Below are 19,223 nucleotides of genomic sequence, written 5' to 3' on the forward strand. Positions count from 1 at the left end.
CCCTGAAAAGCAAAGTCAGGTTACAGATTCAGCATGTGGAAGGCTTGCAGACAAGTTCCTAAACATCCAGTTGTACACATATCAGAAAATGTGTGGCATTCCGGTAGAATGTGGAGAGGAGCAAAATCTACACCCTTGTTTTGTAGGAGCTCACACTCACCAGGAAGAGAAGAAGAAATGGAAGCATTTGGAGAAACTGAAGTTTGGTCCAGATTTAGCAGACGTTGGATGATGGGCAGCTCCAGTCTCAGTGGGAGGGACTGATCTAATGGCCAAAGTCCTGGTTTCTCCCTAGAACTTCCTACGTATACCCTAAAGAAAGCTTCAAGGCTTTCTGCCTCAGGCCTGGCTCAAACGTCATAAAGACTTGAGCTAGACCCACATTCTTGGAAGGGCTCAAAAACACAAAGGGAGTTTGGGACAGTCCTCCAATATGTGGGAAGAACAAGGAGAAATATGAAAAACAAAACAAAAAAATCTCCCTTCTACATGAGGGAGTTGGCAAATCAAGAAAACGGGTTATGGAGAACAGATGAAGGGGGGTCTCATCACCATAGCAACAAACCCAACAAGTCTGAAAGATAGGATTTTCATTTTTCTTTTCACCTGTCACTCTTCTCCGTATTGCCACTCTCTTTCCCCGCTGCTGGCGGGAGACATGAGACACATTGTGACTTTTGCACTCCCACCAACAAGCTGCCTGGCTTTTGGGGAGTGCAGCTGCTATGGAATGGGAGGGGAATGGGGTCCCCCAGAGGAGTGTTCAGAAGGCTCAAACTCCCATCTCCCGCTTTTCCCTGGCCATAGCTGGGAAGCTTGTGGCTTGCCTGTGAAGTGTGAACATAGCTGTTTGTACACAAGTCCATGAGGAAGCCCCCTCCCATATAGACACTGTAGGCCAGAGAAGGAATCACAGCTTTGGTCCTCAAATAAAAGGGATTTTTGTCCTTGCCCCAGGATGCCCCACTGTAATCCAACAGAGCGTGAGTCGAAGAGAGTAATGACAACTAAACAGAGCCTGTGGCCTCAGGCCTCCTTAGAAAGATCTAAATTTGGTGTTATCAAAAAGCTAATGGCACACATCAGGGGAATCACAAAACCTTGTCTAAATGTAAACTCAACTATCTGGACTAAGACTACACCAACACCAGCCCTTCATCCACACCCTATTAAGTGATGCCAAATTGAGGCAGTGTGTTATGTCTGATATTGGTGATGTTAGGACCCAGGCTCTCGCTTGATTCCAGAGGTCTTCCCTGATCCCTGCTACTACAGAATTGTGTTGGCATAAATAAGGATCAGTGATGTGTGTCCTGCAAGAGGTGGCAGTTCTCATACCATCAAGCGGCCTTTTTTATCTGCATGGGATGTGTTCCCACATGCACACACTGCCATCTCCCTGGGCCAGAGACCTCCTTCAGAAGTGATGGACCCTCTCTGCCTCCAGACATAATCAGATGTTCAGTCATTGGACCCTTCTTCTGCGGTTGTACAGAACATGTCCTTTCCACCCATTTGTGTTATGAAGACCTGACGCTACTTCCTTCGCAGATATACCAGAAATGAACACTCCACCTTCTTACAGCCAGGGAGGCAGATACCATCTTAGGTCCTTTGGAAGATAGTAACAAAAAAAGATGCCCACCCCTCCCGTATCTTTGAAGGCTATTCACAACCAAGGTGAACTTGGGAAAGACCATGAAGAAGAAAACAGCTTTGGTGACCAAGGGGGCATAGTGTGCATACTTCAGCTGTTGAAAAGCTGCTCAGCTTGTAAAGTCAGCAGCCTCCAGCCTTCTTGTCTACCACCTTCCCTCAGGCCTGTTCCCCATCCACTCTCTCTGAGCATCACTGTCAACCACTCTTGGCTAAGGTGTGAGCTGATAATACATTAAGATGCCTTCCCTCCCAACTCCTACCCCTGCCTAACAGAAAAGTTTTATAGGAACTTCTGTTAACCATAAGCCCTCCAAGCACTCTAAAGAGTTATTCTCCAGAAGAATTACATACTTCCTGAACAACAAATAGGGCGACATCTTTAGTGCTCTGAAAATCATGTGAAATAGGAATTTATTTTCTCAGCCAACTCTTAAACCAAACACCAAACTCATTTTTGTACATTTCTCTTATCAGGCCATTATGCCAGAGCAGGAGAAATTTTGCCTCTTTGAATCCTTTGAATAATCATTTCCACTGCTTATAAAGCCAGGCTATGCCTTGCCAAGTGTAACCTATATTCAAGAGCCATCTGCTTTAGCAATACAGGAAGCCACCAAGGGGTTGTGCTTTAGATAATCCTACAGCTCTGCTGGCCGAGGCTGCTTCTGGGGAGGGGAAGCATGCTGCTATCTGCCAGCTGCAGTCCCCAAGCTCAGTCCTGCTGAATCCTGTACAATGCACCAAGTAGAAGGGCTGAGGCCACTGACTTGATCAATATAAGATTCCTTTCCACATGCCCAGATTCTAATAGGCCAATGTCAGAGGAGTCCCTAGGGCAACACAGTTTACCCCTTGTGTGGCTCAGCTACATCCCCACCTGAAAAGGAACACATGGTGTAAAAGCCATATCCTATTCAGTGCCACCAACCGGTCAACGAAGGTGTTTACCTGTGCCAGTTGAGGCGTGCATTTCATTTTAATTCAATGAGACACTTGTTGTACCTGAACAAACAATCTAAACAAAGGTGTTAGAGCCACCATGACATCTGGGGATAAGTACTCTTCCAAGATTCAAAGATGTTACTTTGCCTATGTCAGGAATTTAACTGAGCAGTGCCCCTCTTCCTGAGCCATTACCTCCCACCATAACCACCAGTTTTGTTAGGTTGTTCTCACCACTTGGGAAGGTGTCATCCCTCAGTCCCCCACTTTCAAACCACACTGGAAGTGACAGAACTCAGGGATGATCTCAGCAGACCAATGGCCTCTTAAGGCTCCACAGGGTGAGCTCTGTCCACCTCCTATTGGACATGAGCACTTGTCCCCAGGCTATCAGGAATTAAGCACCCCTTATCTGTGACCCTGCTCTTCTAAAGCCAGTGTGAAATCCTTTACCACAGGCAACAGAGATTTCTAAATTTAGCTACATGGGTCTGCCTGTGGTGTTTTTAGCAAGCACCTCCAACAGAAAAATGACATGAATTACACATAATTAGTAGGATTTAACAGAGCCATTTTTCTATCTCAGTGCTATTCCAAGTCACCCAGTTTTTTTCTCCCTAAATTGGGACTCAGAGCAACAAATGAAAGGTATACATCAGTTGGCATTTATTATATGTACAATAACTGTCTTATTAAATTGGAATCAAATGCACATCTAGGGGAAAGTTCATGTTAAGTACCATTTTAAGGAAAATGCTCAGAAATATAAACAGTAAGTGAGGCCAATGCATTGCTGAGCAACAGAAGAGATGGGGGCTGAAAGGAAGGGACATGGTTTTATGAAAGAATGAGATGAGCTCAAGGCTGCAGATCTTGGTAGAAGCTGCCCTGAATTTCTTAGGGCATTTGCCGCCCTAGAAAAGGCATTGAGGAGGGCTGAGATGTAGTTACAAATTCAACATGACCAGGATGCTTGGAAAATTGTTATATCTATATATACACAAACACTTTTTTTTCCTGGGGATGTTTAACACTCGGTCAATGAATAAAAAGCCTTTCCAGCTATTAAGAATGTTAAAGAGGGTGTGGGGTTGAGTGTATGCGTGTAAATATGCTGTTGCTTAGATGGCCTTCAGCCTCTTGACTCACTTTATTCTTTCCCCCTCCCCCTCCTTTGCCTCCTCCTCTTCTTAGGACAAGACAAGTGCTTTGAGCCTCAGCAATGTGGCGGGCGTGTTCTACATCCTGATTGGAGGACTTGGACTAGCCATGCTGGTTGCCTTAATCGAGTTCTGCTACAAATCTCGTAGCGAATCCAAGCGGATGAAGGTGGCATCATCCTCCCAGGCCTTTTTCCTAATCTGTTCTGTGATACAGCTGGTTGTCTGGGAGTCCCTTTGCCAGAAAGGGTGGGGAGTGATAAGTGCTTGAGGTCAGCCCAGGTCAGGAATCAGAAAGCTGTTAGGAGGAAGGTGACAGGGACAGAGACAGCCATGAGAAAGGAAGGAAGGTGGGGTGTGTCAGGGCAAATGTAAGGCCCAAGAAAACAACTGCATCAGCCAGAGAGGGGTCGGTCAGATTAAAGGTTAGGGGTTTGGGTGGACAGTCAGCATAGCAAGAGGCAGGAGTGATCGCTACAAAGGCCGGTTTTCTCTGAAGTTGCATCAATGGAATGTAGCTCCCAAAGTAAGGGAAGTGTGCTTACCCTCTGTTCTGTGCTGATCGTGTTACTCTTGGCGAAGTGACTCTTACTGTAGCCTCTACACTGTGAGGTAGACATTGGCAAAGAGACTTTTTCTGGCACAGAAAAAGGTAAGCAGATTAGTTAGATGACCCCAAACTACATCAAATATAGCTGAAGGCAACTGGAGAAGAGAAGAATTATGGAGGATTTAAGAGCTGTCTGTAAAAATATGAAAACTTTCCATGTGGGAAAGAAAACAGACTGAACACTTCCCAAAGGGTATAATGAGAATGAATGACTAAAAGTGATAGAGGATAGATGTTAATACAATGTGTGAAATCTACCTTTCTAACAGAGCCACCCAAAGATGGGATGGACTGCCCCAGTAAATAGCAGCCTCCCCATCAGTGAAGGTTACAAGCAGAGGATGACAAGGATATGGATTCACGCATCCAAAGAGAGTTAGAATTAACTGACCTTCAAGGCCCTCATGTTGTATCATTTAGCTTCAGTGAGAAAATATTCATGAGAGTGAGTCATGTGAACACCACCATAAGCAAGGCATGAAGAGGCAGAGACCACTCATGTGCAATCTGTGACCTTCAGCACCCTTGAATTTCAACAAAGAATGGGCATTGAAAAATTACTCAGTGACGCAACCTACGGTATAAATACAATGGCATATAGGAATTTAGAGGAGGGAGAAATTGTTGAAGGCTTCTGGAGAGAGGCAGAAATTAAGAAAGACAAGCAGGTTCAGACCAAGAAGGGGAGAGAAGCACAGTCACTCTGGGCATCGTGCCAGGGGTGGTATGATGGTCTAGGCTGTCACTTTGGCTTGACTACACTAGCAAGATCCATTAGTAGTATTTGCTTTCCTAGAATGTGCCCTAAGAAGCCCACTTTTCAACAGACAACTGCTCCCAAGCTCAGCATGCCCACTCCTGGATCACAAATATAGCCTCCTGCCCCACATCTTCTTACCTTGGGCCTTCAGAACTGTACATACCTCGAGGGTCACCCTCAGAGAAGACATCTCCAGGCATTTTCTCCCCTTGTTTGGAAACTCTGCATTCAGTTTTGTACATTTGGAGGTGGGAGTAGGTAAGGAGGGCCTTCTGTCCTGGCATTCCCATGTCATGGTGCCAGCCTACCTTCTCCCACTTCCCAGGAAATCTGCTCTTCTCACATATACCATGCTCCAGCCACCTACGTCATGCTTCCCACCCATGTGCCTTTATGCAGGCTGATTCCTCACCCTGTCTTCTGTCCCATTTAAAAGGTGACTTCCCTAGACATAATAACAAGGAACAGTTAGGGATGGAAGTGTGATGGCATTTAGCCAGGAGACCTAGGAACACTTCAGTCCTGCCCTTGACAAGCTCATCCACCACCAGGTCCTCTCCAAAAAGGCAAAACACTACAAAGACATGGGCTTCAGCCCCTCAACCTAATGTAGACCTCCAGGAGGTTTGGCTGAACACAGCAAGAACAAAGCCTTCTTTGCCTATTACATCCAAAACATAATCCTAAAGAATCTCCTATCTTACCCTCTGAAGTGAGGAAAGTCTCCTCCAGTGGGAAGGAGGGGGACAAGACAAGAACCAGGTGAGCTACAACCTTTTCAATCTCCCAGAACCTTTCCTATGGAACTGGAAGTCCAGTAAAGCTCACAGGAGATTCTCCCCACCCCCCCTCCTTAGGACTCAGTGCAGTGCATTGGTCTAGAGAACAAGCTCTGGAGACTGAATGTCTGGGCATAAATGTCTGCTGCATGTGTTAACTGTGTCATCTTGGGCAAGTTTTAGTAACTCTGTGATCCTCATTTTCTTTCTAATGGGGCAGTGGTAATATGTACCTCATAAATTTTTTGTGGGGAACATATGAAATAATGGATATAAAGAGCTAGGCAAAATGCCTGGGCCACAGTAAGCTTTCAATAGCTAATAACAATGATAACTATCTAGCATTTATGATAACAGTTATTATTATTGGTGACCAACTACATCCTCCTTAAAACTTTCCTTTTATTGCCCCTACTTACTTGTGCTAGGTTTTTTGAGCAATATAGATCATGAGTTCCTTAAGGTAAAAAAGCTGTGTCTGATATCTTCTTGAACATTCCACATACCTAGGATAAGTATTAGTAAAATTAATGTGGAATTGTATCCAGAGGAGAAAATTTCTTGGAATATGAGGCCAGGCATGGGAGGGAGCTACTCTTAGATTAAGCGAATACTGCCATCAAAACCTCCCAGTGCAGGAGGTACAAACAACATCATCCAAGGTAGTTTTGACCCCATGTGTTTGTGCTCATGAAGTATGAGACAGGCATTCACCAAACAGGAAACTTTCCAGACATCTAGCCTTTCCACTGGGATTACAGTGACTCCCACTAATCATGGCCAATTCCAGGTGGTGGTAGCAGGATGACTAAAGACTGTGATCCTCTTAAAACGGAGACAGTTTTGACCTTTACCACTGAAATCAAAATATTCAGATTAAGACAAGAGTCATTAGAAGAGGCCACTGGGTCATGGGCATAGCTTCCTGGAGACAATCTCATCCTTCCCTTTGCAGCAAAGATGTTCAATATCTCAGAAGCCAACATCAGGGTCTCTTGGAATCATAGATTAAAGGTCTTCCACCACAGTCTTCTATAATTAATTCCATTGACTAGCATGACTTCTGTCCAACATACCAAGACTCCTAATACAATTTTCAATCTTTTAATTGTAGAGAAGATACTTTCTTTATTAGTCTACATGGCCCTTAACATTTGAAGCACCATCAACTCCTCTCTTATCCAAAAGAGATAAGTGGAATGCATTCCACCTGCCTTGCAGACTTTCTAGCTTTGCAGTCCTCTTTATTATTCTACATTTTGCCTTCTCCAAAAGTAATTAGCTCTTTTCAGAAATGCAGCCCCAGCCTCACCCAGACCCAAATCGATGGTGGCAAGGGTGTTGGTGAGAAACTTCCCTCTCGTTTCTTTCCTTGGTCATAGTATTTGGCCAACTCTTAAGACCTTGAACTCCTAACCTAGTCCAGGGCCAGCCTCCTACATCTCAACGGTGTTCAAAGAGCCATTCCCCAGTCTTTATGGATGACAGGAGGAAGAGAGGAAGAAGAGCAGAAAGGGGAAAAAAGGCAGGAAAGAGAGAGAAAAGAAAGGGAAGAAGGAAAGGGTTTTTTTAGAAACTTTCAAAGTGCTTTCTATATATTCTCATTAACCATGGAACGCATCCTTCCTGCAATCCTACAGATGAAGAAATAGAGGTTCAGAGAAGCTAAATAGCTTGTCCTAGCAAGGTCACACAAGCTAGGAGCTGGCAGAACAGAAATTAAACTTCCTATGTTGCCTCCATAAAACCCAAGTTCATGGTACTAGCCAAGCCACTCCTCCTAAGTTTCTCTCTCCTGCTCCAACCACATGGCAAGAAATAATTTTTGAGCCCCTACTATGTGTCCCTTGAGTCACAGTGCTAGTCACAAACACAAAATGCAGCTCTATCCTTAGGTTTTCCTGACCTAGTTGTTGAGGTTGACTGTGGTAGTATATAATCCCTTGCTGTGTGTTGTTGAGTCTCTTTTCCCCTTGACATGTTGATGAGAAGGACAAGCATGTGTCTCAGGGACAGTGGAAAGGCACCCTATAGGCATCCCTTCCACAAAGAAATACTAAGCACCACTGTATGCTGAGCAGAGCTTGGCACTGGGAATACAGTCAAGAACAAAACAGACACAGCTTCTATTCTCAGGAAGCTGAGAGTTTGATGTGGAAGACATAAAGTGAGCAAACACTTACATGTTCAAGGAGTGTTATGGAGAAAAATGCCCAGTGCTGTCAAGTGTCAAGTCTAGGGCAGAGTCTTGTCCTGATGGGATATTGGGGGGAGGGACGTTTGGTTTGGGGCACTCCGAGTAGCTTCCCTGAGAAAGTGATGTGTAACAGACTCGAAGCAGGAAAGGAATTAACCAGGGGGAGAGAGTTGGCAGCAAAGAATGCACCAGTGTCAGAGACCGAAAGACTAGAACTCTTGCCCAGAAATGGGAAGAAGGCCAGGGAGATTGGGACACAGAAAGACTGACGGAAAAGGGTAGCACATATGAGCTGGGGACTGAGAGAAGAACTTCAGGCAACAAACCACATTTGAGTGTAATTTAAACTCTCATATAGTAGCAGAAATATATAACCTAAGACACATTCTGAGTCCCCTGCCCCTCCCCTCTTCCTGGGAAAATGGACTGGAACCTGAGTCCGTAGCTAACACTCAGGACAGCCAGAGTCTTTATTATTCACCACCTTGCTCCCAGAAGCAAGTAATCCCCAGCCTCTTCTACCCCCAGGAGAGCCGCTGACCTTTCAAAATTATATGTGGCTGTACTAACACAAGGTGTGTGTAAGCAACAGCAATTGAGGGCTTGCACATTTCCCTGGAATTAATGAGCAGCTGAGAGACTTGATAATGCAGGGGGAGCCCTCTCAGCAGGTGGTCACTCTGGTTCTTTGCGCAGGTGCCCGAATGAGGTCATTACTGAGGTTTGAGCTTTTATTAGGATACCCAATGACGTGCAGAGGCTGGGCTTTTCTTACAAAAGCAAGTGGCTAAGAGGTTAGGATGTAATCACTGTTAAAGAAGAGAGTCTCTGAAGAGCCAGTGTGGGGGCTTTGAAGCTCAACTTTTTATTCACTCTTTCCTCCCTGAGTATCAGTTTTGGGGTTTAAAAAAAAAAAAAACTATAAGGGTGAACTTTAAGAACAAGTGTATATGAAGGAAGGACAAGTAAAAACCAAATTTCCAAAAGGCAAGGGGAGAAATGACATCGGCTTATGATACCTTAGCTACCAGAGGCAGGAAGAACCACATTTAGAAGGTCAACCACTTTGTCACTAGGTCACAGATAACTGTTACCAGTTGTAGGCCATTGGTTTCTTTTAAAGTGAATGAGATAAACTAGATCAGTGTGGTTCAACCTTGGTTGCATTTTAGAATCTCCTGGGGAGCTTTTAAAACTCCAAATGTCCAGGCCATATGCTACACCTATTAAGTCAGCATCTCTGGGGCTAGGATTCAGGCATCGGGGCTTTTTTTTCCACAACTCCCCAGGGGAATCCAATGTGTAACCGTTTGAGAACTAGTGATCCAGTTGATTTTTAGCATGGCTTTCCACTCAAAAGTTCTTGCTTATTCATCTCTTCTCCTGAGATTCCATAAATGTATTAGAAAGGAAGCCAGTATGAAGGCAGTAGCCACCAGTGATAGGGGTCTGGGGTCACTGACCTGTGAGAAGCCCTCAACTTCCTTGAAAACCAATTCTAATGCTGTGACTTTGGACGTTTTTGGTTATATGCCCAGCTAAATTATCCCAGACTTTGGTAAGCACCAATGTGGACTGTGCCATTAATCCTGTCCTTTAAGATAAAATCATGAGGTATCATCAACTTCAATGGAATGTTATGGGAATGTGTGAGCCTTTTGAGGAACAAAGTCCAAGGTGATCTGTGTGAAGCTTAAACTTTCTTTTTTTTAATTAAAGAGTTGTGGCAGAGAAAAATTATGAAAGATAGACATTCCAATCTCATCTATAGAAGGTTCCATATTTCCCACACATACAAATGAAATGTTATTTTCTTTCCAACATTTTTGGAGGTGAGAATAAGTAACCATTAATTTCTCATGTTTTCATTTCACATTTACCCCATGTAGCATCACAGTGGTATTTATTTGGCCTTTGACTTAGAAGAATGCAATCCGGGTCACACTTCCTCTTCAGTGGAAGACAGCCAAGGGAGATGTAAATAAATCAAGTCCCAGGGTTGGAGGAGGAGACAGAACCAGTGTGGGTGGAACATCATGTGGGGCAAATCTGTCTGAATCATGGATTTTAAAAAGAAAGAACATTTCAAAACATTGTCAGAATTTCCAGTAATAAAAGGATAGTAGGAAAAATAAATTGGGTCAAAACTGCCCTGTTTATCTCTCTCTGGCTGCCATAGGTTGACTGACTTCTCTGATCACTAGAATCACAGCAATATGCAAGGGGAAAAGCCAGAGACTTCTTGAGAAGGATCCTAGATGGTTGACTTTCTTTAGATAAATTCAAGAGTATCTAGTAAGCATCTAACTGCATGCTAGACACTCTGGGGGAAGCTGAGGATTGAGAAGACAGGGCCCTTCCCCTCCTCCAAACAGTTATCTCTCTTAAGGAAGACAAAATTACATACCTGAGGTAGGACTTTTACATGAGAATGTATCATGGACGAGTACCAGATAGAAGGTACTCAGCCAGCACCTGAGGTAGGCTGGTGTAGTCTAGGAAAGCTTCAAGAAGGAGATGAGAACAGAATAAGCCTTGAAGAATAGGTAGGGTTGGTCTTAGAAACCTCCTGACCCATAAACAATTCTCCTTTATGTTGGTTCCCACCAAGAAGCCAAACCCCACTTCAAAAATTCTGATTGTCTTCTAATGGGAAATCAGACATAGAGAGGAAGAGATAAGAGTTTGGATTTTATGTCATAATGTTTTGTTTTGTTTTGTTTTGTTTTTCGTCAAAGGAACTCTGAACAAACCCTTTCTCTTGTCTAAGAGGATATGGTTCTAGACCTAGTTTGTGGTCTGTGAAAAATTTCACTTACTTCATCTGATTCTGGAGTGATCCTTGGAATCTTTTTTAGATCTAGAATTCCAGCATTCTAGAAATCACAAGCTTAGTAGCACCGATCTGATTTGGAATGCTTTCATACTATCTTTAGCACATGCCCCTTTCCAATTACATTTTGCATATTTCATTGTTCAAAGGAGTCCTATATTCCTTTAACATATGCTGCTACAGGTAGGATAGCATTTTTCCTGAAGTAAGAGGTAGCTTTTCATTTTAACTCCCCCTCAATTTCTTTTAACATTTCAAATTGTTTTTCATGCAATAGCACCATTCTTGCTAATAAAAGTCTGTAGAAACATAGATAATCACACTTTATAGACATGGAGATTTAAAGGTCTAGAAAAGTAAGCAGTTGTACACAGGATCACATGATTCGTTGATGTCAGAGCCAGAACTGGAATCCCAGTTTCCTAAACCCCATTCCCAGAAGCTTTTCCACTTGGTTGTGCTGCTGCATTTATCGTCAGTAATACCAAGGAAATATTGCACCTTTATGAGTCACAGAATGTAAGAACCAGAAAGGGTCTTGGAACTCACCCAGTCTAGCACACCTCATTAAACATTAAGCCTGAGGCCCAGAGAGGGGATCAGACTTGTCCAGAGCCACACAACAGTTTCGTGAGTTCATGGGAAGTCAAGACTAGCATTATAGAATAGGAAAGGAGTTGAATAGGGGAGGAGAAATGGGGTTACATTTTAAGTCTAGTCTTGACTCATTTTCCTTGCCAATCATTGCCAAGGACCTGGGGAAGAACCCCCGGTCCTCCTGAAAAGGGTTTCTGTTTGATCCCACAGCAATCCATCAATGAAGCCATACGGACATCAACCCTCCCCCGGAACAGCGGGGCAGGAGCCAGCGGCGGTGGCAGTGGAGAGAATGGCCGGGTGGTCAGTCATGACTTCCCCAAGTCCATGCAGTCGATTCCCTGCATGAGCCACAGTTCAGGGATGCCCTTGGGAGCCACAGGATTGTAACTGGAGCAGACGGAGACCCCTTGGGGAGCAGGCTTAGACTCCCCCAGCCCCATCCCAAACCCTTCAGTGCCAAAAACAACAACAAAATGAAACGCAACCACCACCAACCACTGCGATCACAAGGAGGACGATTCAACAATTTTTCTGAAGAATTGAAAAACCACTTTGCTGTCCCTTTTCCTTTTTTGATGTTCTTTCTCCCTTTTCCATTTGCTAAGTGAGGATGACAAATAACACTGTACTGCAATAAGGGGGGAGTCACCCTGTCTAATGAAGCCTGTGCCTCTGAAGAAAGGGGTCACTGGAACACTGATGAGGAAACTGGACTGCTTTTAATCTGGTTGTTAACGTGTCTTAGTGTGTGCGATTTTTTTTCTTACTAACATTTATGGTTTGCAGGTTCTGTTAGGCCTCTTCCTTCTTCTTGCTTCTTATTCCCAACTCCCTACCCATCCCACTTCAGTTTTCAGATTGGAGATTCAAGATTTGTTCCACCTTACAAGTAAGCAAAAGGAAAAAAGCATCCTTCAAACTAATTCTCCATGGGGCCTCTCCACGTTACCCTCCACTCCTTGGCCCCAAGCCTTGGATGGAGACAATCATTGTTGGAGGAGGGGGCAGCCTTCCCCACATGAGGCACTGCTTAAGCACTGATTTAGTCGAGAACACATGTGAAAAGCAATTCAGAACGAGGGTGGTGGAAAGAGCAAGGGCAGACGTGCAGTCAGAGGAGGACTCATGAAGTTACTGCTGCTCAGAAGAAGCTTCCTTTAATGTATAAGAGCCATTCCGTAGGTCATAAGTGGAATGGTGTGTTTCTTCACAGAGTCAACCTCAGCCCTGAGAAGTATTTCCTTCTGCTATGCTCAGGCTCAAAGGCACTCTGGTGGCTGAAGGGCAATTGGTCTCCTAAACCAACTAGACCAAGTAGAGCCTTGGGAAGAGCTGACAGCCAGGAAGATATTGCCCATGATTCTGGATTCTGGCTTTTCTTTCTTTTTTTCTTTCTTTCTTACTTTTTTTTTTTTTTTTTTTTTCTGCTTGACAATCTGAGCAGGAACCCCATTGTGGAGTAGACTCTCTTTCTCTGTAGAGCCTCTGACATGGGGGAAAATGCTATGCAAGCTAAGTGCAAAAGAAAGGTGATGGAAGAATTTTGGAAGAGGAAGCCTCATCAGGACCCACACACAATAGAGCTTTCTATGGTGTGCCCTGTCCTAGGTCTGAGAGACCAAACATGAAGTTCGGGGTTATGCTGACACAGAGACCTTGGGTTTTTATGTTAACACAGAGTGTTGTTCTGGCATGTGGCCAGATATTATTCTGTCATCTTTAGAAAGCAAGATACCCAAGGCCAAATTATTTGAAGAATAACAGGGAGATAGATTAAGTTGATAATAACATCGGGGGACCTTAAGATGACCTTAAGGACCCCAACTTCTAACCCAAGGAGGCTGACCTTCCCTCTAGCTAAGGTAGAATGAGGACATTCAATTCCAATACTCAGAATCAATATGTCCACGATTGTGACCACAAATCTGAACTAAAGCAAGATTGGAGAAGTGATAAGGTTCATGGAAAGAAGCCCAGGATGACTACAACTTTGGTTGGAAGTGGGAGTCCCTGGCACATAGCTTTCTTGGAGATCCCAACTCTCATTCTTGGTGCAACTGGCTTCCAGCTCTCCAGCAGCCACTCTCCTAGGTGCATGATTCAGTGTGTGCCATGTGTCATTAGCTTTTACTGATAACCATATTCTGGCTTGTCCCCGTACCCCATTTCTATGCAGTCTTCTCTGCTAGGGGTTATCATTAGCAATTGACAAGTTAAAGGTTTTGGAGCCTACCTAGGGGGTAGATGCAGCATGATAGGCTTCATCTGTGGATTCTCCCAGTGGACATCCACCATCTCAGTGTCACTCCCATTCTTCTCTCATCAGGCATACAAAAGAACCATTCCAAAACCAAATCCTTCGCCCTTTCAACTCAAGTGTTATTGTTCAGTCTCTCACCTGTAAATGTGGGTATGGTATGCGAAGCACGAACCTCAGGATGGATTATTACTTCTCGCTCTGGCCAGCTGACATCCCTCCCACCCCCTGCCCTCACACCACATTTTTCTCAGCCCTTAGCCTACCACTGCAGAATCTGATGTGACTCGCCAATAAGGAGTGTGCATTTTGGAAGAGTTGGAAATAACCTTCTGCCATCAACATGCTTCAAAGACCTTTTGCCTTTGGCCTGGTAAGATGCGTCTCCAGCCACTGAGTCCAGCAGTAACATGATCTGAGAAGGAGAGACTGTCTGTGCTAGAAATGAGGGTCTGTGCTATGCGGGGGTCCAAGACTCCAGAGGAAGATGCTTTTCGTCAATAGAGGGGTAAAGGGAAAACAAAAGCAAGAAAAAAGTTAACTTGTATTATGTATTTTTACTACACTTTTCTTAAAAATAGAGCATTGGGGAAACTCTGGAAGAGACTGACATTTTTCTCAACAGGAATCCATACTTAACAGTTCTGGCTTTCATTAAATTTTGCTCTTTGGTATCTGGGCCTTTTATTTAACATCTATATTTGTTTTAACTCTCTTGGCAGATATGTGAAAGGATTCTTGCTTGATCAAACACTAAATATTTTTCTGGTTCCTGTTTTTCTTTCAAACAGACAGGTTTTTTGGTTTTTTTTTTTTCCTTTTGGTATTTGCATAAAATGAAAATATCACCGAGAATTAAATCACTGTGGATCCATTACCTACTTTTCATATTTGTTCATTCCATTTTTGTGCCATTTCTGAAGCCGGGGCTCTAGAGATTATTTCCCTGTTGCTGAGCCTAAAACCAGTAGTAGGTTTTTAATTGTGACCACTGTACCTGACTCACAAATAACTCCCAAGTCATTTTAGTTAAACCAGAAGATTGTGAATTATTTATCCAAATCGGAAAAAAAGAGTACTATTTGGCTTTTGGGGGCCACAGTTCCAATTGCACAGAGAGCAGGGCTTGACTTGCAGCTGTCACAGTACCTCTAGGACACTCGATGGCTCACAAGGAGTGTCTCCCAGACATCCACAAACAGGAGTCCAGGTATATCTAAGATGTGCACCAAGTCACAGCCAGGACCAAATTTAGACCAGGCTTATAAGTAGATAATCTTTGTCCTCAGACCCCATAACCCTCATTCTTACCCAAAAGCTTTCCTTTTCTCAAGCAAGATGGACTTTCTGTAAAGGAATTGACTTTTGTTGACAGTTGGATATTGATGATTAAGAATAGCTTCAAGTGCTTTTTTTCCCTGGAGAACTTTGCATATATACAAGGGTCAGAGGTCTAAAATAAATGAACAAAGTTCTCTAACAGCGGCATTTCAGACAGTGTCTACTATGGTAGAAAAAGTTTGAGAGAAGGGGGGGAAACTAGCAGGCTGTGTGAAGCTCCAGTCATTGTTCACACCCACCTGTGCTCACCTGGCAGCATCTAGGGTGCCCTTGGGTGAGGAAGTGCCTAACGCCAGCTGACACGCAGAAAAAACTGATCTCTGCTGCCTTGCTGTCAAATAGATCATAATGGCTGTAGGAGCACAGGCTACCATGTATTGATCACTTACTGTTAGCCCATCTCATACCTTCTATATCATGACAATAGCCCTCAAAATAGAGCCTACAGCTGAGGAATCTGAGACAGAAGTTATATAACTTGCTCAGAATCCTGTAAGTGACTGAGCTGAGATTTGAGCTAGGTTTGCCTGAATCCAAGCCCTAACTACTCATCTTACTGTTAACCAGGTCATGATGAGTGATGACCAAAAAAATACCAGGTGAGCGGTTCTTTACCTACTTGTTATGCCAAAGTAACTGAAAACAGAATGGTTAAAGATACACTTGCTACTCCTTGGGGAAAATCAGTCTATCCCTCTTGGGGCATGGAGAGATCATCAGTCCAGACACAATTGCAAAAAGAGGAGAGGGGATAAAGAGTCCCACTTTTAGCACCTTTGGAATAGATCTAGGCTAGGAAGCAGCAAGGTTGAGAGGGGACTAAAACCCAGGTCCCATGAAGAATAGTTGATTCCAGTTGGAAAAGGGTCCTCAGGGCTGTCATGGGGAAAATGGAGCTACCTTTTTCTGTATGGGCAAGTCCAGGATCAGTTCTGGGTTATAGATTTAGGTTCAACTAATGATCACAGTAATGCTATAGTAGAATTAGGTTACCCTTGGAGTTAGAACAAGCCCCTGTCAAGGAGATGCTGCAGGCGTGAAAGTTGAAATACATATGCTCTGATTTTCCTTCCATCCCAGATTCCTAGAATTCAAAAGATTATTCACTTGATGTCCTCTGTATGCTAAATAGAGGGGAGTTGGGAGTAAAGAAGTCAAGGTCAGCCAATGCTTTTCCTTGAATCTTTTATACCCCTATTCTTCAGGCTATCTGATCAGTAACACCCTGACAGGCACTAAGACAGGGTCAGCAAGACCCTGCAGAAGTGAGCATGGCTATCTTTCACTAAAATAACATCAAAACTCAGCTTATCTAAAGTAAGAGATAAGATGGCAAGTTTGTTCCTTACCAAATGCTAATGTGCTCTCTCAGAAAGAATTTCTATGGAGTCTATTCCTATCCCACTTTACAGTTAAGAAAAGTGGGGTTCTTAAGCTACTTTCCCAAGGTCACACCATGAGTAGAGAAGAAACCGCAGAAAGACCCATGGACTAGGTTTTACAACACCTGGTTTCTCATCCCAGCTGTGTTTCAAGCTTAGACAAGAAAATGAACTACTCTAATCCTCATTTTACTTATCAAAGAAATGGGACATCTGGTCTCAAAATAGGCAGTGATTCTCTTGACCCAAACTGCACATTAAAAATCACCTAGGAAAGTTTTTTAAAAATTACCAGTGTCCAAGATACATCTTCAGATTTAGTTGGTCTAGGATTAAGCACAGGCATAGTTTTTTTTTTTTTTATTTCTTATTATTATTGCTTTGGGTTATTGTGTTTTGAACTCCCAGAGATTATAATGTGAAGCCTGGGTTAAAAATCACTACGATCAGATCATCCTGGGGATCACAGAAAGTGTTCATGAAAACTTCTTTGAAAATTACAAATTACTATATTAGGGGTATTTGTCAGTAGCTAGACTAACACCAGAATCCAGGTTACCCGATGGCAGTCCACCTTTTCTGTGTGCCTTCTCCTTCCTTTTGCTCTGGGCCCATCCTGTGTTATGACAACATCTGTGGGGCAAGGGAACAGGGTTTTCTGTAAAAGACAGGGACGAAGACTGAAAACTGACCAATATTAGGCCTCTGAACAATATCTCATGATTTTCTATCCAGGAGTCCCAATGAGTAAGAGCCTTGGCTGGCCAAGACAGCCCAGGACACCAAATCTCCATGGTCTCCATGGTCCTAAGAGAGAAAATGTCATTATATTCACCTAATATGAGAGGAGGAAAAGACACGGTCTCAAACTTGAGCTTTAAATATTCCTTTATCCTATAGGCATGTTTTTAATAACATGACATTCTCGTGGGGAAAAGAAGAGACATAGGACTTTAGAGATAAGATAATCAACATAGAGGTACCTCCTCAGGAAAGGGTAAAACAACTTTGTCAAATGAGTCAGCCTTCAGCACAGCCAGTGATTTTCCAAAATGGAAAATTACTTGGTTGTTTCCATTACAGACACCATATCCTACTGCCTGCATTCTTAACATAGTCCCTTGGAAGTCACTGCCCATCAGCCTCATCTTCCATGGGCTCCCTGAGTCCTATTGTTGATAACTTTAACTCCTCCTCCTCGGTACTATGCTTGCCATCTTGGTAGCACACCAAGGAATGGGAACCAGGCATTTGCTCAGTGCTAACTGCATACCAGGTAGGATGCGAGGGTTTCAAATACATCTTATTTAGTCCTCAAAATAATCCTGTGATGTGGGGATTTATCACCTTCGTGAGAGGAAATGGAAGCTCAGAACCAAAAGTCATGCAGCCAACCAATGACTTGGCCTAGATTCTAATCCAAGTTTGTCTCTCTCTAAAGTTACTACATTTCCACTTTACCTGACCACCTCTTGAGGTTTCATGATGCTAAGGCAAGCACCAGACTGAGACTTGAAAGATATAAAGTCTATTGCCTGCACAACTACCTATTTGCTTTGTGACCTTGGGTGACTCATTTTACAGGGCCTCAGTATCCTCATTTATGGAATGAGGGAAAGAGGATAAATCTAGCAATCTCTAAGATCTCTCTTGGTTGTAGCCTTATTTATATCAGTGATTCTCAAGCAGGGGCAATTTTGACCCCGGGATACATTTGGCAATATCCAGAGACATTTTGGGTTGTCTCAACTGGGAAAGAGAATGCTACTGGCATTTAGTGGATAGAGACCAGGAATGCTGTTAAACATTCTACAATGCACATGGCAGCCCCCATAGCAAAGAATTGTAGGCCCAAGATGTCAATAGTGCTGAGGTTGGGAAACCCTGTCTTATATAATTATAGCATCCCAGTATAGCATCCCCCATGTTGGGATGTGGAAGACAGCAAGACAAGGCTGAATAGGACAGGGACAAGGATCCTAAATTGGGTGAACCATCAGAGGAGATGAACAGTTACATGAATTTAGGCAAGGAAAGTTTAGGGAAGTAAGCTGGGCTCAGAAGAGTTTGGCCCATGGCACAAAGTAGACAGTCCAGGCAAGCCAAGACTAGGGGTTCAACCAGGTAGAGCTAACAATGTTGCTCAGGAGCCAACAGGGGACTTTTCCTGTGGCTGTGGTTTCTGCTCTGCCCACTCTCCTGGCCCTCTTTTTGGCAGGGGACTCTGCAGCCAGACCAGGTCAGAGGCCTACAGGTGAGCCCTGTTCTCCCCCAAGAAGCTGGATGAGCTCCATTTTTATGGACAAACATAGGTAATGAGCACCCATATCCATAGGTAGATGTCATGGAGAATAAGACACAAGTGATAGTCCTTCTCTTGGAGAATTGATAGGAAAGAAAACTAAAACACATAAACACCATCAAACATAACACAAGTTCAAAGGTCATAAGCGCCAGATGGAAAAAAAGGCAAAGCACTTGGGTCATCTTCCACATGCCCATAATCATCTTGTCTCCAGTCTCTAAAAAAGGGACTTTGACCACATAACAATCCATACCCCTCCCCTTGATCACTATTTTCCAGCTACTCCAGCTTCCATCCTCTTCCTCAAACATGCCAAGCCCAGACCCATCTCAGGGCCCTTGTACCTGCTTTTTCCTCAACTTGAAATCCTCTTCACCCGGATCTTTGTGAGGCTGGCC

General features: G+C 43.7%; 1 protein-coding gene across 4 annotated transcripts in view; it reads left to right on the forward strand.

Moving 5' to 3' along the window:
* The window catches only part of GRIA1 (glutamate ionotropic receptor AMPA type subunit 1), a 312,482-nt gene extending 300,555 nt beyond the window's left edge, over positions 1 to 11,927 (forward strand). For all 4 annotated transcript variants that reach the window (XM_063085503.1, XM_063085502.1, XM_063085504.1 and 1 more), the window contains 2 exons: positions 3,796 to 3,930; positions 11,727 to 11,927. In XM_063085503.1, the coding sequence (XP_062941573.1) occupies positions 3,796 to 3,930; positions 11,727 to 11,927 (336 nt within the window). The remainder of the gene's footprint in view (positions 1 to 3,795; positions 3,931 to 11,726) is intronic.
* Positions 11,928 to 19,223: the final 7,296 nt, after the last annotated feature.

This window comes from Cynocephalus volans, chromosome 2 (assembly GCF_027409185.1).
Source record: "Cynocephalus volans isolate mCynVol1 chromosome 2, mCynVol1.pri, whole genome shotgun sequence".
NCBI classification, from domain to species: domain Eukaryota; kingdom Metazoa; phylum Chordata; class Mammalia; order Dermoptera; family Cynocephalidae; genus Cynocephalus; species Cynocephalus volans.